At 50.5% G+C, this 22,089-nt stretch overlaps 1 protein-coding gene across 1 annotated transcript in view; it reads left to right on the top strand.

Moving 5' to 3' along the window:
• Positions 1–905: 905 nt before the first annotated feature.
• The window catches only part of rai1 (retinoic acid induced 1), a gene marked incomplete at both ends in the record, with an annotated part of 30,321 nt that continues 9,137 nt past the window's right edge, over positions 906–22,089 (top strand). The window contains 6 exons of the mRNA XM_080724526.1: positions 906–4,463; positions 4,545–5,154; positions 5,608–6,958; positions 7,058–8,309; positions 11,198–11,291; positions 19,148–19,197. Coding sequence (XP_080580652.1) covers positions 906–4,463; positions 4,545–5,154; positions 5,608–6,958; positions 7,058–8,309; positions 11,198–11,291; positions 19,148–19,197 — 6,915 coding nt within the window. The remainder of the gene's footprint in view (positions 4,464–4,544; positions 5,155–5,607; positions 6,959–7,057; positions 8,310–11,197; positions 11,292–19,147; positions 19,198–22,089) is intronic.

Raw genomic sequence — 22,089 nt, 5'->3', positions numbered from 1 at the left:
CACACACACACACACACACACACACACACACACACACACACACACACACACACACACACGCACGCACACGCACACGCACGCACAGTCACACACACAGAGGCAGTTTTCGCTCCCCAGAAACGAGCGAGAAGTTAGTGGTGTACTCTGCCGTCTATTTCAATCACTTGTGTGAAATGGAGTTGTGCTAATGAACTGCATCATGTCATATGTCTGGGTCCTGACAGGGAATTTCAAGCAGAAAACAGTCAGCTATGAATGAGCACGTGCTTATTTCATTTAGCCTCGGCTGAATGAGTGAGCATTAAGGGTGGGATCCTTTAATGATTTTGAAAGATTCGTTTTTTGGGCTTTTATGCCTTTATTGATAGGACAGTATACTGACAAAATTACTGGAAATTCATTGTAATTTGTGAATTCAAATGTGTGGTTGCCTATTTATAGTATACATTGTATTGTGATGTCACTAGAAGCATCATCATCATACCTGGAAGTTATGCGGGAACGCCTACTGAGTGGCAAAAAACTACTTTCTGGCCTTGACAGCCCATACATACATACAAACAGAAAAGTGACGTTAAACAATGTTAAACTCACTTTGCCACTCGATTTGCCACTCGATTTACCATTAAATTCATTCATGTGCATACCCTCCATAGTGTGTTGCCTATAGCAACTACACTAACTAGCGATCAGAGTTGAGAAGAGTAACACCGGTTGGCTCAACATCACTAACGCTGTTACTTTCTGTCTCTCCTCCTCTCCCCCCCCCTTTGTCTCTCCATTTCCCCCACACCAGAGTCCCCTCCCCAACCCCCTCCCCCCTTCCCCATCTCACCTCCCCCCTCCCTGCTCACAGCCACAGGTGGAGAGACGGAGCGAGAGAGAGAGAGAGGTAGAGAGACAGCATGCAGTCCTTCCGCGAGCGCAGCGGCGGTTACCACAGCAACCAGCCCTGTTACCAGCAGGGGGAGTCCCCCCACCACCACGAGCTATCCCGGCTGGAGAGCTACCGGCAGCACCCGCACCACCCGCACGCCCAGCACCCGCACCCGGGCCCCCACCCGCTCCCGGGACCCGCCACCGGACACCCGGCCCGGCCGCCGTCGGGCTACGAGGCCCACCAGCTGGCCTCCTCCGCGGGCATGCCCCCGGCCGGAGGAGGAGGAGCAGCGGCCAAGGACTGTTACGGCCAGCAGGCCTACCCCGGCTACCCTGGAGGAGGAGGGGGTGGCGGTGGCGGCGGCACCGTCGGGGGAACGGCCGCCCCTCAAGCCAAGAAGCCCTCCTACCGAGGGACCAAAGTGCCTCCCGGTTCGGCCGCCCCCGGCCAGCATCTGCAGCAAGGCTACGCTAACCACAGCAGCTACTCCAGCCAGTACATGAGCCCTGACGGACACCTGCAGCAGCAGCAGCAGCAGCAGCAGCACAAGTGGGAGGAGCCTCCCGGGGCCCAGCTGGCGCAGTACGACCAGGAGATGGTGGCGCGAGGAGGGGGCATGGACCCCGGCGGGGCGGCGGCGGCGGGCGGGCCCCCCGGCTCCTCCTCCCAGTACATGGACCAACAGAACATGTTGGCCCAACACTCCCAGGCCCACTGCCATCAGACCTCCACCCCCGTCTACACCAGCCCCCACCACCAGGCCTCCCCGCTCATGTACCCGCAGAGCCACCTGCACTACCCGCAGCACTCGCCCTCGCCCGCCCCCTACATGGAGAAGTGCGGCCCCATGCAGCCCCACTGCTACAAGGGCTACAGCATGGCCCCGGGCTCCCAGTACGCGCGGCAGATGAGCGGCGGCCACGGCGCCCTGAAGCAGGCCGGCTACGGCAGACCCCCGCAGAACGCCTACGGCTACCCCCAGCAGCCCCCGTCCAGGGGCTACGAGTCCCAGCCCTCCCTGCAGGGCATGCCCAGCGCCCAGCAGCAAGACGTACCCCACCCCAAGTACCAACACTACGCCCCCCAGCAGCCCCAGCAGAACTACTGCCTGTCGGAGCTGACCGTGCGCTCCCCGGAGCAGCAGTACTACCAGACCTGCAGCCCCGCCTCCAGCCACTCCCCCGCCCGCTCCGTGGGCCGCTCGCCCTCCTACAGCTCCACGCCGTCGCCGCTGATGACCAACCCGGAGTCCTTCCAGTACGGCCAGCCTCCCATGACCCCCGGAGGTGGAGGGGGGGCCGGGGCCTCCGCCTCTGCCTCGTCCTCGCACCCCTCGCCCGGCATGCCCCCGGGGCAGGGGCACGGTGGGGGCCCCCACGGGGGCTACGGCTCCTCCTCCTCGGCCTCCCAGCAGGGGGCGCCTCCTCCTCCCAGCATGAAGGAGCGCTTCTCCGAGAAGCTGCTGTCCAACCCCAGCCTGTGGAGCCTGAACGCCCTCACCTCTCAGGTGGAGAACATCTCCAACAACGTGCAGCAGCTGCTGCTGTCCGAGGCCCTGGTGGCCAACAAGAAGGCCGCCAAGCGCAGCAGCGGAGGCAGCAGCGGAGGCAGCAGCGGAGGGAGCAGCGGGGGGAGCAGCGCCGGCAGCGCCACCTCCTCCAAGAAGGGAGGGGGATGCGACGATTACAAGGAGTACAAAAGCCCGCCCTATACAGACAGTTTGGGAGGAGGGGGAGGAGGCCCCATGCAGGACCCGTACTCCACCCCGCAGCACCACCACCAGCTGCCCATGGAGCTCCACGAGGGCGGCTACTCCAGCAGCAGCGACGAGCAGCTGGACCGGGGCTACTACTACTGCGGCCAAGGCCGGAGCCCGGCGCAGGCGGCCAACAACCACAACGCGCACCTCAACCTGGACGCCGTCTCCTCCTGCTCCATGACGTCCCCGGACGACATGTCCACCCGCTCCGGGGACTCCGGCCTCCACAACCTGACCCCCGACCCCAGGTGCCAGTCGGCGCAGGGCGGAGACGGCATGAGCACGCCGGCGAAGAGCGTGGGCGACGAGCGCTCGCCCGCCAGCGTCACCATCCCCAGCCCGATGAAACAGGAGAGGGACTCCCCTCCGGACATCCGGCGGAACAGCGAGCCCGTGAAGGAGAACTTCGAGGAGTCGGCCTGGACGGAGAAGCTGGCCGAGGAGGAGGAGGAGGAGGAGGAGGAGGTGCCGGTGAAAATTACGCCCGACCAAGAGAAGGACTCGCTCGCCGCCAACTCTCCGGAGAAGCTGGAGAAATGGTCGGAGGACGAGAAGAGCCCGGCTCCCTTCAGCAAAGCAAACAGTGAGGCTATGGAGAAGAGCTACTGCTACGAGGAGGCTGTGTACCAGGACATCCAGAGCAAATATGATCCAGACGCCAGCGACTCGGCAGTGGAACAGTCCCTCTCCGACACCAGCCCCAAGGGACCCCCGGAACAGGAGTTGAAATCTGAGGCCTTCAAGTCCGAATCTCCCAGCGCCTCGGAGAGCTCGGCCAAAATGTCGCCTTTCGTCTCCAGGGGTGACCTGGAACAGGACCAGTATTCCACGGAGAAGGAGGACAGCTCAGAGAACCCCTCGCCGACCCCCCGCCACGAGGCCTCGGACGCCGGCAACTCAGAGAAGGGAGGGAGCAGAGAAGAGGAAGATGAGGAAGAGGAGGACGAGGAAGATGAGGAGGATGAGGAGGACAGCGACGAGGATGGGGAGGAGGGGGGTAGAGAGGAGGAGGAGGAGGAGGAGGAAGTAAAGCAACAGCAGCATCATTCTCCGTCCCCTCCTCCATCTGAGGAGGTCAGGCAGGAGGAGGAGGAGAGCGAGGAGGCAACCGCGAGCCAGTCATCGACCGACGAGAACATGAATAACAGAGAGGAGCCAGAGGAGCCTTCTGAAGAGCTCTGCGGCAGTCCTGCCGCAGAGCCTCTCGGAGAGCTTCATACTGACGCCGAGACGCCTGCAGAGACTGCCGTCCAGCCAGACATGGCGCAGACCGCCGCGACGGTGGCTCTGCCAGACGCTTCGGAAAGAGACTCGCCCATCGGCGACACGGCTCCTCAGCCCCAGTCTGCTATGCCCGTCTTCTCAGCCCTCAACGACAAGGCAACGCCTCAGACCCAGACCCAGGCTCTGGATCATATCGATCACAGTGACGCTAAAGTTCTGGAGCCAGACTCTCCTCAGCTGCCCGGGAAGTCGATCCTTCCCTCGGCCCCTTCCTGGGCTGACACCCCGCCATCCCCCAAGAAAGGGGACGAGGATATGGAGCCAGGAATCAGCTGCGCCAGCGCCGTGACCCCCTCGGCCAAGCCTGAGCCTGTGGCCCCGTCTGCTCAGCCGCGGGCCTTTGGACGGAAGCACGCCAGGGGTAGGAGGAGACTTGTGCCCTCCGGTGTGGGGATTGGCCGACAGCTGAGCTTAGACACGGAGGGGGAGAAGGAGGAGGAAGATGGAGGAGAGCCCTCACCGCCGCCAGAGACCCCCTGCATGACCCCCAGCAAAACCACGCTCTTCTCAGACCAGACGGACCTCGCCCACCAGGACCCCGTGCAGACGCCCAAACCTTTAACCGAGGGCTCTCGCTCCAAAACCACACTCTTCTCAGACCAGACGGACCTCGCTAGCCAGGACCCCGCACAGACGCCCAAACCTTTAACCGAGGGCTCTCGCTCCAGGATGTGCACTCGCTCATTCAACGCACCGGAACCGCCGCCTAAAGTCGAGCCTCATGTGAAGAGAAAACCTGGGCCCAAGCCAGGTTCAAAGCCTGGGCCCAAACCAGGGCCCAAACCTGGAGCCAAACCAGGTCCAAAACCAGGAGCAAAACCAGGCCCAAAACCAGGAGCAAAACCAGGTCCCAAACCAGGACCTAAACCCGCCTCTAAGCCTGGACCTAAACCTGGGCCTAAGCCTGGACCTAAACCTGGGCCTAAACCAGGCCCTACACTAGTAGTGAAACCTGTGTCCATTTTACCAGAAGAGGCGCTAAAAGTTGACCCTCCCGTGAAACGCAAACCAGGACCCAAACCAGGCTCAAAACCTGGGCCAAAGCCTGGAGCCAAACCGGGTCCAAAGCCAGGCCTAAAGCCTGGTCCGAAACCAGGACCTAAGCCTGCGGATGTTTTACCTCCTGTAGACCCTGTGCCCCCCAGGGCACCAGTGGGTCGCCCCAAAGGCTCCGTTTCTAAAGCAAAGCTCATACAACAAGAAGGAACAGTTCAGCCTTCAGGGGCATCGGGTAGAGGACAAAAGAGCCTAAAGGCCCTACCACAAGTAAACCAGGAAGTAAAACAAGTAAACCAGGAAGTAAAACAAGTAAACCAGGAAGTAAAACAAGTAAACCAGGATGTAAAACAAGTAAACCAGGAAGTAAAACAAGTAAACCAGGAAGTAAAACAGGAAGTAAAACAAGTAAACCAGGAAGTAAAACAGGAAGTAAAACAAGTAAACCACGAAGTAAAACAAGTAAACCAGGAAGTAAAACAAGTAAACCAGGAAGTAAAACAAGTAAACCAGGAAGTACAACAAGTAAACCAGGAAACAAAACAAGTGAACCAGGAATCAAAACAAGTTATCCTCGAAACAAAACAAGCAATCCAGGAAGTTAAACGGGAAAGCTATGAAATAAAAGCAACGGGCAACGATGGAAAGAACATGATCCTCAGATCCAGAAAGACCTCACTTTCAAAAGAGAAAGGGAAGGACAAAGAGAAAGAGAAAGAGAAAGACACAGAGGAAAACATTCCTGCACAAACTCTGACGGAAATACAACCTGTGGATGTTCCTCTGAAAGCTGAAGCGCCTCCGAGGATAGAAGAGGATCCAAGTGTCGTTGCTAAAACAGACAAGAGCAAGGATTCAACAAAAGCCCCGCTGGCTGCACCTGCACCAACCATTCAAGCCGAAGAGAACGCAACGCTTACGATAAAACGGAAACTCAGCCCGGAGCCGCCTCCGGTGCCCGTGAAGAAAAAGAGAGGACCAAAGCCGAAACCAAAGCCACCACCACCTGAAACCACCCTGGTGGAACAGGCTCCTCCCAAGCCCAAGGAAAAGGGCGTCCGTGGCCCCAAAAGGAAGCGAGGGCCGCCCAAAAAGTCCCCGGCGAGCGTTTCCCAGACCAAAGACGCACAGCCCGCCGCGGGCGACAGTGACATCACGAGCGAGGCCCCCGCCGCGCTCCCTCAGTGCCCCACCAAAACAAAGGTACTCCCACCGCGTAAAGGCAGGGGGCAGAAATACGAGGCCATGGTGCAGAAGATCACGTCTCCCAGTTCAAAGAAACATCTCCCTTCAGCCCCCCAGGCAGACAGCGCTCCGACAGACGACACATCGAGTAAGGTTCTGTCTCAACCCGTCTCGAAGGAGGACGAGACGTCCACGGCAGTCAATGACGCCGACGTGCCGAAGGCAGAGCAAGCCAAGCGAGTCGAACCTAAAAAGGAGGGAGTGAGACGAGAGGAAGGGGAGGCGAGGAAGGAGGAGGTGAGGCGGGAACGGGAGGAGGTGAGACAAGAGACACCGGACCCTGACGGGGTGAGACAGGAGGCGAGGGAGGAGGAAACGCAGCAAGACAAAGACGTGAAGCTGGAAGGAGTGAGACGGGACAAGACGACAGGAAGCACAGAGATTAAGGCGGAGGTGGCAGGTGTCCTCCCGGCTTGGAGCTCGGTGGGGGCCCAGAAGGAGGTAGCGGGGGCCCAGAAGGAGGCTGCGGGGGCCCACGGAGAACCAACGCAGCCGGCCGCCCCAGCGGGGGCACCAGACTCGGCCGCGGGCACCAAGCCCCCCAGGACCAAGAGGAAGCGATGGGCCATGGTGGAGAGCACAGACGCCTCGGAGGTGGCCTTGGAGGCCCAGAGCTTGATCGTGACGACGCCGCGGCTGGCCAAACAGAGGGCCATTAAGAACAACCACGAAATGCACCTGAAGCAAAGGAGGAAGCGACGGAAAGGACAGCAGCCCCCCGCTGAGGGAACGGACCCACCCAAGACGACAGCCACCGAAACGCCAGAGCAGAAACAACAAGAACAACAAGAACAGCAACAACAACAACAACAACAACAACAGGAAGAGGAAGCGGAGAAGGAAGAAACCAAGACGACCCCCGACGCTGAGCTGGCTTCGTCTCTTCCCGTCAGCCAAGTTGAGACGGCAGAAGCGCCCCTGGCTGCCAGCACGGAGCTCATCCAGAAGCCCCGGAGAGGCAGGAAACCCTCGGCGAACCCCGGCAAGAGGAAACGAGGGAGGGCCCAGGCGGAGCAGCTCACGCCCGACGGCAAGCCCGTCAAGGTGCACAAGAAGCCCGGGCCCAAGCCGGGGATGAAGGACGCCCTGGAGGTCATCGAGGCGGTGGTGAGGGCAGCCGGCTGCGAGCAGAGAGAGAAGGAGGAGAGGGAGAGAGAGGAGAGAGAGAAGAGGGGGAACGAACCGAGTGAGGAAAACAAGGAGGAAAACGTCGGCGTCATGGGTCCCGTGGTCACGGTGTCGGAGAAGACCGAGACCGTCGCCGTGAAGCGGATACGGCGCAGGCCGCTCCCCAGGGACGCCAGGCTGTCCTTCCGCCCGTACGTGCGCGTCACCGACGCCAGGGACTTCTCCTCCTGGTGCGCCGTCGTCAACAGGCCCGAGGAGGCCCTGGTTCTCCAGAAGCGGCGGAAAAGGAGGCTCCTCAAGATGAAGAACCCCATCACGGTGGCCAGGGTGGTGTCGCGCGCCGTGGCCATGCGCCAGGGCCCCACGGTCCTCAGGGACCTCGCCGACAGGCCGTGTCTCAAGTGCTGCCTGTGCGGGAGGCCGGCCAACTACCGGGACCTGGGGGACCTGTGCGGACCCTACTACACGGAAGACAGCGTCCCGCGGAAGATCCTGTCCAGACACGTGGAACGCATCCGGGAAAGCCCAGAGACGGCCGCGGACGACGGTAGCAGCCAGGAGGGTGGCGTAGGCGCGGAGCCGGCCGGCGACTCCTCCTCCTCCTGCAAGAGCGAGGGAGAGGGTGGCACGGAGGGCACGGAGAAGGACGGCAGTACAGAAGCCTCCGCTCGAGAGGGCAGCAGTAGTAGCAGCAGTGGCGGCGGCGGGCACCATCACTGGCGACACAGGCGGGCGGAGAGAGGGGGCCGCGAATGTGGTATCGGTGGTGGGCCGCGCAGGTTAACGCTTCGAGAGAGGTTCAGACGGATGCGGCAGCTGCAGGCTGCGGGGGGCGGTGCCACCCCCACGGGCGAGGAGCAGCGGGCAGGAGGCGGCGTGTTCCAGAGGCTGCGGGTGGAGGCGGAGGCCAGCGAGCACTGGGCTCATGAGAACTGTGCCATCTGGACCAAGGGCGTGGTGATGGTCTCTGGGAGGCTGTACGGCCTGAAGGAGGCGGCCCAAAGCGCCACCCAAACGGTAACCATAGCTTAACCCATTTAGGCCTAAGTCCGATTTGAAAATTCCCCCCCTATTTTTCTGGGAAACTATTACTATTACTCTGTAGCAGCTAGAAACAAAATTCCAAAACTATTTGATAGTTTACACCTTTGTCTTTCATAGAAAACTTTCAGAAAAACATATCAAATATAAAATAAAAAATAAAATAAAAAATATATAAAAATACTATAAAGTTGCTACATACTGTACATGTACTGTAATACAACACAGGGACAAAAGCACCAAAATGTGTCCGTCCTAGTGTGGGGATTAAGGGGAGCAAATGCTAATTTCGTGCAATTTTGACTTAAAGGGCAAAATTTTGCACAGATGTAGCCCAGGGCTTGCTCTAATGATTTAGCTAGGGCGCCCGAGTCTGCGACCTTCGGGGTCACCACAGCGGCCAAATCAAGTTGGGCTCCCATTGACTTTCTATACAGGAGGAAAATACCCAGAAAAAATATTTTTTTTCTGGGTATTTAAGGAGGATCTGAGGGGTCTAACTAGGGCTTTGTCATGATGCTGAATCCATTGCAGGCATTTGTTTTGCACAAAAAAACATTCTGTGGGCTAGAAATGGCTTCAGAAAACAATACACGTATGAGTATTCATGTTAGTCGGAGGCCTTAGGGTTTTTTTCTCGTGCTAATCAGTCTAAAAGTGCAAAATTTTGCACAGATGTAGCTCAGGGCATGCTCTAATGATTTAGCTAGGGCGCCCGAGTCGGCGACCTTCGGGGTCACCACAGCACCCACAGAACTCTGAAAAGTGATGACTCATCACTTTTCATCACTAAAGTCGATGGGAGCCCAACTTGATTTGGCCGCTGTGGCGACCCCGAATGTCGCAGACTCGGGCGCCCTAGCTAAATCATTAGAGCATGCCCTGAGCTACATCTGTGCAAAAGTTTGCACTTTTAGGCTGATTAGCACGAGAAAAAAAAACCCTAAGGCCTCCGACTAACATGAATATTCACCCATACGTGTATTGTTTTCTGAGGCCATTTCTAGCCCACTGAATGTTTTTTGTGCAAAACAAATGCCTGCAATGGATTCAGCATCATGACACACCCCTAGTTAGACCCCTCAGATCCTCCTTAAATACCCAGAAAAAAAATTATTCTGGGTATTTTCCTCCTGTATAGAAAGTCAATGGGAGCCCAACTTAATTTGGCCGTTGTGGCGACCCCGAAGATCGCAGACTCGGGCGCCCTAGCTAAATCATCAGAGCAAGCCCTGGGCTACATCTGTGCAAAATGTTGCGCTTTAAGTCAAAATTGCACGAAATTAGCATTTGCTCTCCTTAAATCCCCACACTATCCAGGACTATTCCGGTCTAAATGTCTTTCTTACCTTATTTTGTAGTTAATTTGTCAAAAAAAAAAAGAAAAAAAAAACAGTACAAGGTGTTTTTTTTTGCGCAATATTGTCCATTTTGGCCGACCGCACCACAGCCTAACCACAGCCCACAAACAACTGGAGCAGAATCTTAACAATAACATTACCATGGAGTAACCTCTGCGTGTTCGCATCAGTGTGTTTATAAACGGCAGAGAAGTACTGGAAAAAAGAGGGTTTCTCGGAGCGACGGAATAAGCGGATTTGCATAAACCCCCCTGCTCCCGTTGTGGGCTGTGGTTTAGGCTGTGGTGCGGTCAGCCAAAATGGACACCAATGCGTTTAAAAAAATTATAAAAATAACACCTCGACCTTGAGTGAGGACCAGTTATATGAAGATAGGTTGAAAAGTGGCGAAGTTGTGCCTCCCGCTGCGAGGCGTTGTGAGCTTGTAGATCGGCTATTTTTGGCAAAAGTTCTCAGAATAAGGACACTATGGTTCAAGTGGTTAATATAAAAAAAGGAGAAAAAGTTTCTATGATTTGGAGGAGCCCCTATAGTAACTCTTAGGACCCCCTAGGGGTCCTGGGCCCCATGTTGAAGACCCTCGCTTTAATGATTACATAAAGTCGATGTTGGGTCGCAAAAACCCTATAGTGTCCAAAAGTGTTAGTTTCCAGGAAATTGGACTAAGATAACCTGTGATCCAATGGTTACAATGTAGATATTAATATTATTAGGCACAGGCTATTGTTCTCATTGGTTAAAAATGTACAAAACCCCACAGACAGACCTGACTGTTTTCAACCTGGCATCCCTATTTGTGGGCAAGGCAGTACCGGCCAATGAGCATGCAGTGAAATATTCAAAACCTTTTGGTTTTGATTTTTTAAAGTTTTTTGTGGCATACAGCTCATGAATATAAAAATCACACCCAATGTGAAGTGAGCGCTGGTCGTGCTTGCATAACATCTTCAGACTAGGATTTGAGTCTAGGATGTACAGGCTATGCTACACACACACGTTTTGCTATGGCAAAACGCTGAGGAAAAAGGCTACAGACATACAACATATGACATCACTAGACAAACATGATACGTACACACATTTTACTATGGCAAAACGCTGAGGAAAAAGGCTACAGACACACGCACAGCCACTTATAGGAGCGGTTTGCACCGGTCAAAAATATCTCAAAATATTATAATATTACACGAGACCACTCAAAATAAGGATTTATAATACAGAAAGGGTTAACCCTAACACAGTCAGTTATGATTTGTGGTAATATGGCATCTGCATGATCTTTTACACAATATTACAGTTTTTTTTAGACGGATCTGTATTTTAATGAGAGGTAGATACAATGAGAATGCAATGAAAAGAGCATAATATGAGACATGATCAACAGTAATGAGGCATTGTTAACAATCTCTCTCTCTCTCCCTCCCTCCTGTGTTTTGGTCTGTCTGTCTGTCCATCTGTCCGTCTGTCCCTCTCCCCTCTGTCCGTCTGTCCGTCTGATCCCAGGACTGCTACAAGTGCCAGCTGGTGGGGGCGTCCCTCCTCTGCTGTTGGCGAGGCTGCAACCGCAAATACCACTATGTCTGTGCTAAGGAGATAGGTAAGCCCTTCCCACAAATACCACTATGTCTGTGCTAAGGAGATAGGTAAGAGACCCTTCCCACAAATACCACTATGTCTGTGCTAAGGAGATAGGTAAGCTCTCCCCACAAATACCACTATGTCTGTGCTAAGGAGATAGGTAAGAGACCCTTCCCACAAATACCACTATGTCTGTGCTAAGGAGATAGGTAAGAGACTCTCCCCACAAATACCACTATGTCTGTGCTAAGGAGATAGGTAAGAGACCCTTCCCCACAAATACCACTATGTCTGTGCTAAGGAGATAGGTAAGCCTTCCCCACAAATACCGCTATGTCTGTGCTAAGGAGATAGGTAAGAGACTCTCCCCACAAATACCACTATGTCTGTGCTAAGGAGATAGGTAAGAGACTCTCCCCACAAATACCACTATGTCTGTGCTAAGGAGATAGGTAAGAGACCCTTCCCACAAATACCACTATGTCTGTGCTAAGGAGATAGGTAAGAGACTCTCCCCACAAATACCACTATGTCTGTGCTAAGGAGATAGGTAAAAGACCCTTCCCCACAAATACCACTATGTCTGTGCTAAGGAGATAGGTAAGAGACTCTCCCCACAAATACCACTATGTCTGTGCTAAGGAGATAGGTAAGCTCTCCCCACAAATACCACTATGTCTGTGCTAAGGAGATAGGTAAAAGACCCTTCCCCACAAATACCACTTTGTCTGTGCTAAGGAGATAGGTAAGAGACCCTTCCCCACAAATACCACTATGTCTGTGCTAAGGAGATAGGTAAGCCCTTCCCACAAATACCACTATGTCTGTGCTAAGGAGATAGGTAAGAGACCCTTCCCCACAAATACCACTATGTCTGTGCTAAGGAGATAGGTAAGAGACCCTTCCCACAAATACCACTATGTCTGTGCTAAGGAGATAGGTAAGAGACCCTTCCCACAAATACCACTATGTCTGTGCTAAGGAGATAGGTAAGAGACCCTTCCCCACAAATACCACTATGTCTGTGCTAAGGAGATAGGTAAGCCCTTCCCACAAATACCACTATGTCTATGCTAAGGAGATAGGTAAAAGACCCTTCCCCACAAATACCACTATGTCTGTGCTAAGGAGATAGGTAAAAGACCCTTCCCCACAAATACCACTATGTCTGTGCTAAGGAGATAGGTAAGAGACCCTTCCCACAAATACCACTATGTCTGTGCTAAGGAGATAGGTAAGAGACCCTTCCCCACAACTACCACTATGTCTGTGCTGAGGAGATATGTAAGAGACCCTTCCCCACAAATACCACTATGTCTGTGCTAAGGAGATAGGTAAGCCCTTCCCACAAATACCACTATGTCTGTGCTAAGGAGATAGGTAAGCTCTCCCCACAAATACCACTATGTCTGTGCTAAGGAGATAGGTAAGAGACCCTTCCCCACAAATACCACTATGTCTGTGCTAAGGAGATAGGTAAGAGACCCTTCCCCACAAATACCACTATGTCTGTGCTAAGGAGATAGGTAAGCCCTTCCCACAAATACCACTATGTCTGTTGCTAAGGAGATAGGTAAGCCCTTCCCACAAATACCACTATGTCTGTGCTAAGGAGATAGGTAAGACACCCCACAAATACCACTATGTTTGTGCTAAGGAGATAGGTAAGACACCCCACAAATACCACTATGTCTGTGCTAAGGAGATAGGTAAGAGACCCTTCCCACAAATACCACTATGTCTGTGCTAAGGAGATAGGTAATCTCTCCCCACAAATACCACTATGTTTGTGCTAAGGAGATAGGTAAGACACCCCACAAATACCACTATGTTTGTGCTAAGGAGATAGGTAAGATACCCCACAAATACCACTATGTCTGTGCTAAGGAGATAGGTAAGACACCCCACAAATACCACTATGTCTGTGCTCAGGAGATAGGTAAGAGACCCTTCCCCACAAATACCACTGTTTGTGCTCAGGAGATAGGTAAGACACCCCACAAATACCACTATGTTTGTGCTAAGGAGATAGGTAAGATACCCCACAAATACCACTATGTCTGTGCTAAGGAGATAGGTAAGACACCCCACAAATACCACTATGTTTGTGCTAAGGAGATAGGTAAGACACCCCACAAATACCACTATGTCTGTGCTAAGGAGATAGGTAAGAGACCCTTCCCACAAATACCACTATGTCTGTGCTAAGGAGATAGGTAATCTCTCCCCACAAATACCACTATGTTTGTGCTAAGGAGATAGGTAAGACACCCCACAAATACCACTATGTTTGTGCTAAGGAGATAGGTAAGACACCCCACAAATACCACTATGTCTGTGCTAAGGAGATAGGTAAGACACCCCACAAATACCACTATGTCTGTGCTCAGGAGATAGGTAAGAGACCCTTCCCCACAAATACCACTGTTTGTGCTCAGGAGATAGGTAAGAGACCCTTCCCCACAAATACCACTATGTTTGTGTTAAGGAGATAGGAAAGATAGGTAGGGTGGGGGCCTGGGGGGAGAGGTGGGAGAGGAAAATTGAAGGTGGATTGTGAGAGCGAGAGAGAGGGGGGACAAAATGGGCCAGGCAGAGAGAGAGAGAGAGAGAGAGAGAGAGAGAGAGAGAATGGAGGAAATGAAAAGAATGGAGAGGAGAGAAGGAGGAGGAGAGCTCAAATAAGAGAAGGAAAATACATCAAGATGGAATATTATTGAGTGATAAAAGAGAGAGAGAAAGAGAGAGAGAGAGAGCAGAGGAGAGGAGAGGAGAGGAGAGTTGAATAAATGCGATGATAAGTGAGAGATAGGGGAATGCGTGCGTTCGTTGCTAGCGTGCATGCGTGATCGCGTCAATGCTTCCTTCCCGTCAATTTCTTATAAATTCTCTGCATTTCTATAGCGTCTCTTCATTCAAATTGCTTATGCGACGTACGCTACATTCACACACATGCACGCACGCACGCACGCATGCACGCACACACACACACACACACACACACACACACACACACACACACACACACACACACACACACACACATATACACTCACACACACAACAGAGGAAGCCGTGCACGGCGCCGTGCACCTGCTCGGTCTCGCGGCGACAGGCCAGAATGTTCCGGGAACGCCGGGCGCTCGCAGACGCTGTGGTTTGGAGGCTTACAAACGCTGAACAATTGGACTTTTCTTCCAGCGTGGAGCGGCAGAGATAACACGGTCCAACTCTGCTGTGTTGTAGCACACGTCTGTGCCAGCCAGCACGGGTGCACGGTGACGTGCACGTGCGCATTCTCACATGCACGGGGGAGCGACTGAAAGCACATGGAGTTGAACCCACTATTCCGACTTGGAATTATTTTATACTTTAGATATCAAAAAATAGCAGATATACAAGCTCACACGCTTGTAGATCTGCTGTTTCTTCATATACCATATTCAAAGCAAACCTTTGTAACTCAAATCTTTGCCACTGGGGTTTGAGATGGGGGTCCCTGTAATTTGGGTGGTCCTCCACATGAAAAGGTTTGAGAACCACTGATGAATGATAGAAACATGAGTTTAAAAAAAAAAAAAAAAAAAAAAAACTTTAGAAGACATTTATAGAACCGGGTGAATATATTCAAAGACTTGGCACAAATTGTCATGATCGCGCTGCTGTGAGCTGGTATATCTGCAATCTTTCACTAGTTAAAGCATAACATAATGGTTAAAGCATTTAAAATCTAACGTGACGCAAATGCGTTCCAGGTCTAAATGGGTTTAAATATCGCTGCTGATCCCATCTCCATATTTTCACTTGTGTGTTTCTTTCGGAGCCTGTTTGCTTGCATTACAACCGAAGTCCCGCGAGAGACGAGATTTCAACGGGAGTTCAAAGTTCACAGCTTTACGGCAATAATGGCGGAGCCGGATGTGAACAAACGATGGATCCAGACTCTAGGCATGTAGTGAAAAAAGCACTTTCAAGCAACCAAAATAACCAGAATAACGATTGAATGAAGTCAGGGGTGAAATTAGACCTTGATTCCGCATGGGTTTTCAGATCAAAAGGGCACTGTACTGCTGTCAGGGGGGCCATAGATTATTGAAAACAAAATGTATTTAAAGGACCTACACCATGAATTTTCACTTTTTCTATTTTAAAACCTTTTTTTGGGGTCCCACTGGCACCTTCTATCCTCACAAAGTCCTATTTCTGTACATTGTCTTTCTCTGGTTTTGGGAAGACAGAGATGAAAAGCTTTCCACGGGTTCTCAGAACAGTGCTGTTCTGAGAGTTGACGCATGTGACGTCACACGCGTTTTTTTTTTTGTTTTTTTTTTCAAAAACATTTTTTTTTTCAAAACAATTTTTTTTTCAAAAACTTTTTTTTTTTCCAAAAACTTCTTTTTTTTCAAAAAACTTTTTTCTGGAAAAACCCCACTAGATGCGCCCCTGAGCAAACAGAGGCCGTTTTGGTACTGCAGCTGGAGAGCCTCATTATAGTAGAGCTAGAACAAACAAAAAGAATGGTCAGAGTGTTTGTTGAGGGTTAAAACCTGTCTAAAGGTATGTCCTCACCGGCGAATTAGCGAAAGCGACGTGAATAAGCGAACCAAAAAGGCGAAGAATTCGCCCTTTTCCATACACACCAAAAAGCGACGCGAATATTCATAGAATATTCGCTTAATTCGCCTAAAAACGAGGGGGCGATATCTGCCTGCATAGCCACAGGAGAAAGGAGAAGAAAGGAGAGAGAGGAGAACGGAGACAGGGAAACAAATAAAACAATGGAAACCATATCCTCAAGTGATGATGAGACCTGGCCGTGGTTGTTAGCCTATTAAATAAGAAAAAGAACAGAAGAGACAAGTGACAACACGCGTTCTCCATTCCCCCTCCCCTCAGCTCCGGCCGGGGGCAGAGTAGACAGGGTCGGTCAGTGTTTTATCAAAGCCGGGTCGGAATGGCCGCATCACCCTCGGAATACGGGGCTGTCAATCATTATGTGTATTACCCGAGAGGACCCAAGAGGACCCGTACTGTGTGTGTACTTTCTGCTTTTTTATGCAAACTGTAAAGCAATCAATCAATGTGTGTGTGCGCGCGCTGGCGTTCGCTATAAGGAACGAACTACTGGAGTTCTGTTTAACGTGTGTGCTGTGTTTAGGCTGGCCTGACCTAGGATCATGGTCTGTTAGCCGTGAGGCAGCGAGATGAATGGCTGTGTAACAGTGAGATGATAATGCTGGTCTAGGATCAGTTTAACAGCAGGGGGAAAGATCTTGGTGCGTGCGTAATGCATGCGTGATGCGTAGCCTGCTGCCAGAATGATGAGAAAGCAGCCGCGACCGCGTACAAGTTAAACCATGACTTACCTCTCTGTAGTTAGAAAATAGCCTAAAAGTATTCCTTTTAATCTCTGGCTTTTGTTTCGATCTTAATATTATAGATTCCTTGGTAGCCTTCTTCTGCCTGTCAATCAGTTAACAGCGCACGCTGCACGGCTGCAGTGAGTTACATGAAAGAGGGTTTTAATAATGATTAAATGGTCGGGTCTCTCGGAAATAAAAGGATTTCGGTCTGTAAAAAAAGAAAGTCAGTGTAAAGTAACTAAAAGTACATTTACTTGAGTAGCCTGTACTTGTAGGTATTTGTACTTGAGTCGAATTTCCAGTACTTTCCTTCTAATCGACTCATTTCGGATCCTATTGTAGGCTATTTAATACCCAGCGATTTATTTTTAAACATTAGTCTTTTTGCAGATATAAAGTAGCCTACAATAACAAACACATAAACCATGCTTTTACCAGTAAGACATTCGAGTAGGCTACTTTTTCCAAGCAGCCACGCAGATGAGACACGGAAAAGGAAAACGACACTGTTCCCCTCGGCCTCAATGTAACGTGAAGGTCCCTCCACCATTCTCTCTCTCTCTCTTGAAATAGGGTAGAGTGAGCTTACTTTGATACAGAGAGAGAGAGGAATTCGCCTTTGAACGTTCGCTTAATTCGACACAAGGGCGAATAAAAAACAGACGCCTTTTCGCTTTTTCGAAATTCGCGTTTGGTGTGGATGCTTCCATTGACTTTATAAGGTTTTAAACAAAAGGCGAATAATACGCTAATTCGCTATTCGCCAATTCGCCCTCTATGTGTACGGACCTTTAGACTCAATTTTGAGCATATATTTATACAAAAAATATAGTTTTAAAAGCATGGTGTAGGCCCTTTAAGAAAAACACTGTTGCCAGTAGGGGGGACCCTTGGGTTTTTAAAACCCATCAACCCTATACAAATTACACTACTGAATGAAGTGGTCCTGTATGGAGCCCTGGTCGGGTAGGACAAATTGGAATATATTGCTTCTTTTGAAAAAAATAACTGCTGGACCATCATTTTGATGACCAAAAAGACACTTTTAAAAGGTAGAAAAGCATTTTTCCCTTGAAATTCTCCTTTAAAGAGGTAGGGAAGTTTGTGCTCTAAACTCCAGGCTTACTATTAGGGCTGAAAAGAGGTGCGAGAGAACAGCATGAAAGCCCCATAAACATCATAAAGGCTCGCACACTGAAATGTAACACACATCTTATGTAAAGATGTGTACAGCATAGTGAAAGCATCCACTTACTGTAGGTCAGCAGAGATGCTTGGTACAAGAATAGCCATGCGGCATACTGTACCTGTACTGTACTGTACATTACATGTGACTGCATGCTGTGTGCGTGGGCACCAGCAACAGAATCTGACCTGTCACATGGGCACTGACGATGAACACGCTAATATACCGTATGTACAAGTTAGTCGTGGTTGGACGCATGCAGTCATATCTGCAAAGTTGACCCAGAGAACTATATCGCTTAAGAAACATCAGCAGAAGCTATTGCTGACGCTGTAAACATGACTTGGGGACAGAATCTTGTTGGGTTTTCATTGAAGGGCTTCTTGGAAAGGTTTCCGTTCCGCTGTTTGCTCCATAGAGCAGGGGTCTTCAACAGGGGGTCCGGGACCCCTAGGGGGTCCTCAGACTTACTACAGGGGGGCCGCCAAATCTTTGTGTGATAGGTTAATTATTTTAACGACAACACCTACGTCACAACTTGTTCCTGAAATACGAGTCAAATGAATCCCCCCCAGACTGTGATGCGGAGAGAGAAAACAAATCGCCGAACGGAGCACAAACAGGCTGGAAACCAGGCTACTATAAACACACCGAGCAAGAAACTAGCTGCTCAAGTGTCTAAGTGGAAGTGCCGTAATTTGGAGGTGGTACCGCCCAAGGATATGTTAACATTCTTTTGAAAAGTTACGATTTATTTCCCATTCCAAGCAAGTAGCTATAACTGAATGAAGTTAGCACACTGAATGTCTGCAGTCTGAGATCTTATAACTTGTGTCTGCTATCTCTCTGATTGGTCTCCATGTCTGTGTCTCTGTGTTCCTATAGGTTGTTAGTTCTACCTGCTCTATTCTCATTGGTCTCCATGACTGTGTCTCTGTGTTCCTGTAGGTTGTTAGTTCTACCTGCTCTATTCTCATTGGTCTCCATGTCTGTGTCTCTGTGTTCCTATAGGTTGTTAGTTCTACCTGCTCTATTCTCATTGGTCTCCATGTCTGTGTCTCTGTGTTCCTATAGGTTGTTAGTTCTACCTGCTCTATTCTCATTGGTCTCCATGTCTGTGTCTCTGTGTTCCTGTAGGTTGTTAGTTCTACCTGCTCTATTCTCATTGGTATCCATGTCTGTGTCTCTGTGTTCCTATAGGTTGTTAGTTCTACCTGCTCTATTCTCATTGGTATCCATGTCTGTGTCTCTGTGTTCCTATAGGTTGTTAGTTCTACCTATTCTCTACTCATTGGTCTCCATGTCTGTGTCTCTGTGTTCTTATAGGTTGTACGTTCCATGACGATGACTTCTCCGTCAAATGCCCCAAACATGAGGTGAGAGAACACATACACATGAGTCCACATGCACGCACACACACACACAGTGATCGAGTTATACCCACAGAGCTATGGGAGCCCTATTCTGGCGGCGCCGAAGGCGGGTATAACTCGATCACACACAGTGATCGAGTTATACCCACAGAGCTATGGGAGCCCTATTCTGGCGGCGCCGAAGGCGCCGCCAGAATAGGGCTCTGGGGGCTCTGGGGGCTCTGGGGGCCCTTCGCCGCCGCCAAAGGCGGCGGTGAAAAAAAATCGGGTAATTGCGGATATAAAGTCGCCTAAAACGGGTACTTTCCTATATTAAATCATATTAAATCGGGTATTTCGCGGATATAAAGTCGGCTAAAACGGGTATTTCCTATATTAAATCATATTTTTCCTTTCACAATATTAATTCGGGCTTCACATTGGCTATGTTGACAACTCCAGGCAGTCTTTTCTGTTCATATTAACTCACCATTATTGCTCAGCCTCCAGTTCCCAATTCCTCCATCTGATGATCTGAGCTCTGAGCCATCCAGCCAAAAGTTCCCGTTCTGGTAGCATAAAGTCGGCTAAAATGGGTATTTTTCTTTCTCAAAACAAGGCGGGTCGGGTTCATATTTATTTACTAAAAAAAACAATGTCACGGGCACAGGCTACAGTCTTGCTCACAAGACAGCGTTGTTTGGTTGTTTGTTGCTGTCCGAGTGTCCGCCTTCCTTTGCCGTCCGGGCCGTGGCTAGAACAGACACTCGACGCAGTGGTTCCTAGCTTATGGGGAAAGAAAGCCTGGTAGGCGAGGTTAGGGGAAAGGTAGGAAGTAGGAACCATTGCAGCGAGTGTGTTATAACCCGGACGGTAAAGGAAGACTCACACCCCACATTAAATGCGCCTGATTTATAATAATAAAATTAATAGTAGGATTAAACGGTGTGATGTCATTGTTTAGTCTTACTGTCTAACATGTTTATTTAGTATATCTAGTTAACATAAATAATATAAATTCTTCCAATGGAACATAAAAAAAAAGAAAACGAAAAAATAAATAAAAAAATACACACTTAGAAAAAAAGAGACCCCGAAGGGGGTTGTTGACTATGGGGTCCCAGACTTTAACTATGGGAGCTAAGCCCCTACTGGCTCCCACATAACTCGAACTCTGCACACACACACACACACACACACACACACACACACACACACACACACACACACACACATACACACACAAACACACAAACGCGCGCACACACACACACACACACACACACACACACACACACACACACACACACACACACGTGCAAGGCAACGTGACCTTGTGGATCTGCTATTCTCTGCTGTTTTCGGCGGGCAGCACCAATCTTGCGGCAGAGCATAAATTACGCCTTAAAGAGGTGGTGCCATAGTTTTGCACGTTTTCTGTTTTGTATGTGTCTATGGAGTTAACATTACTCTAATAGACCACCGGGTGTGGTTATAATATTCAAATTTATCTTCCCTGTGTATTTTTGGTTACTTCCTGGAAGTATTCAAAAGGCCCAACTGAAAAACACTGAGTTAATGACATCATAAACTCAGCCCCTAGCCTTTTACTCACCCTGTAGACAATATGCCTTCCGGTTGGTTCCAAGATTTCTAGCGGAAGTGCTGTGTTTAACGGAAGTTACGTTAGGGGAAAACCGGGGAAGCTCACTTCCGGGGAAGCTCACACGGCGGAAGTTAAACGCTTTCTGCCTTATATTGTCACCAGGCTATTCTCTTCGCAGATGAGTAAAGCCTGGCTACGCGAGGCTACCTTTTACCATACAGCCAACACTGTGGGTGTGGCTAACATCAGCTGGGTCACCACCCACCATGACAACCAGGCATACTTAATGAACTGGTGGGTGTGGCCACATAAAAAAACAATTTTAACACTTTCTGTACACTTTATTTTGGAAAAAATCTTCCTCCTAGTATAATCAAAATACCTGACAAAAATCATGGCACCCCATCTTTAAGTAACTCTGAAACACTGAAAGTGTGAAGGATTTTCACACTCTAAGAGTTAAATCAAGTTATAAGCTTATTAACTGATTCAATTGTATGCCTTTGTGAGGTTGAAACCAATGTTCTGGTCTGTCTTCTGTCGCTTTACATTGCTGTGTTGTTGTGATCTTTCTCGCTGTTCTGTTGTGGGATGGTGTTTTTTACTGGTGTTTCAGTCCGAGTGTGGGGAAAGGGTGCGTTCGGAAATGCGCACCGGACTGCGCGGGCGTTTATCGTGGGCTTGCCCAGGCCTTACGGCCTGGGCATAAATATAACGATTGCATTCACCACGGCTTCGTAACTCGCGCGGCGCTCCGCCGGCCGCGCGGCCCTGGCCCGCTCTTCGCGGCCACTCGCGCCTGCGGCGCTCGGGGGCGAAGAGCAGGACCAAGGTCCGCTGGCCTTCGCGCCGCTTGCAATGTCGTGGACAATAAAACGAGCGCACCCTTTCATACACTCTGACTGAATCACCAGTAAAAAACACTCTCTCGTTCTGTTGTGGTCTTCGCTGCCTGAGGTTACACGGTTACAGGAACTTGTATTTGTTTGTTTTCCTGTGATACATATTTTTAATTGTTACATCAATCAAATCAACTTCGTTGTCACAACAGCCCAGGTAGAAGGGATGTGAAACTCTTGTTTACGGAGGCGTTCACATCTGCAGTCCAGTTGTCAGGGACGACGGACCGCGGCTGAAAAGTAGCATCCTCGCTGGGTGCACAGGGACGTGCAGAGAACGCTAGAGGGGCTGAGATGACAAATGTAAAATGTCACTTTTTGGGGCCAAAAACAGCCTCACAACGCGTCGCGTTGCAGCACATTTTCAGCTTGTAGCAGGGGTGGTACTGGGCATCTGGCATACTAGAGGTG

The sequence above is a fragment of the Nannobrachium achirus genome (genome assembly GCF_963921795.1).
Source record: "Nannobrachium achirus genome assembly, chromosome: 4".
NCBI classification, from domain to species: domain Eukaryota; kingdom Metazoa; phylum Chordata; class Actinopteri; order Myctophiformes; family Myctophidae; genus Nannobrachium; species Nannobrachium achirus.
Note: the sequence above shows the minus strand (reverse complement) of the source record. Positions and strands in the feature narration are given on the sequence as shown.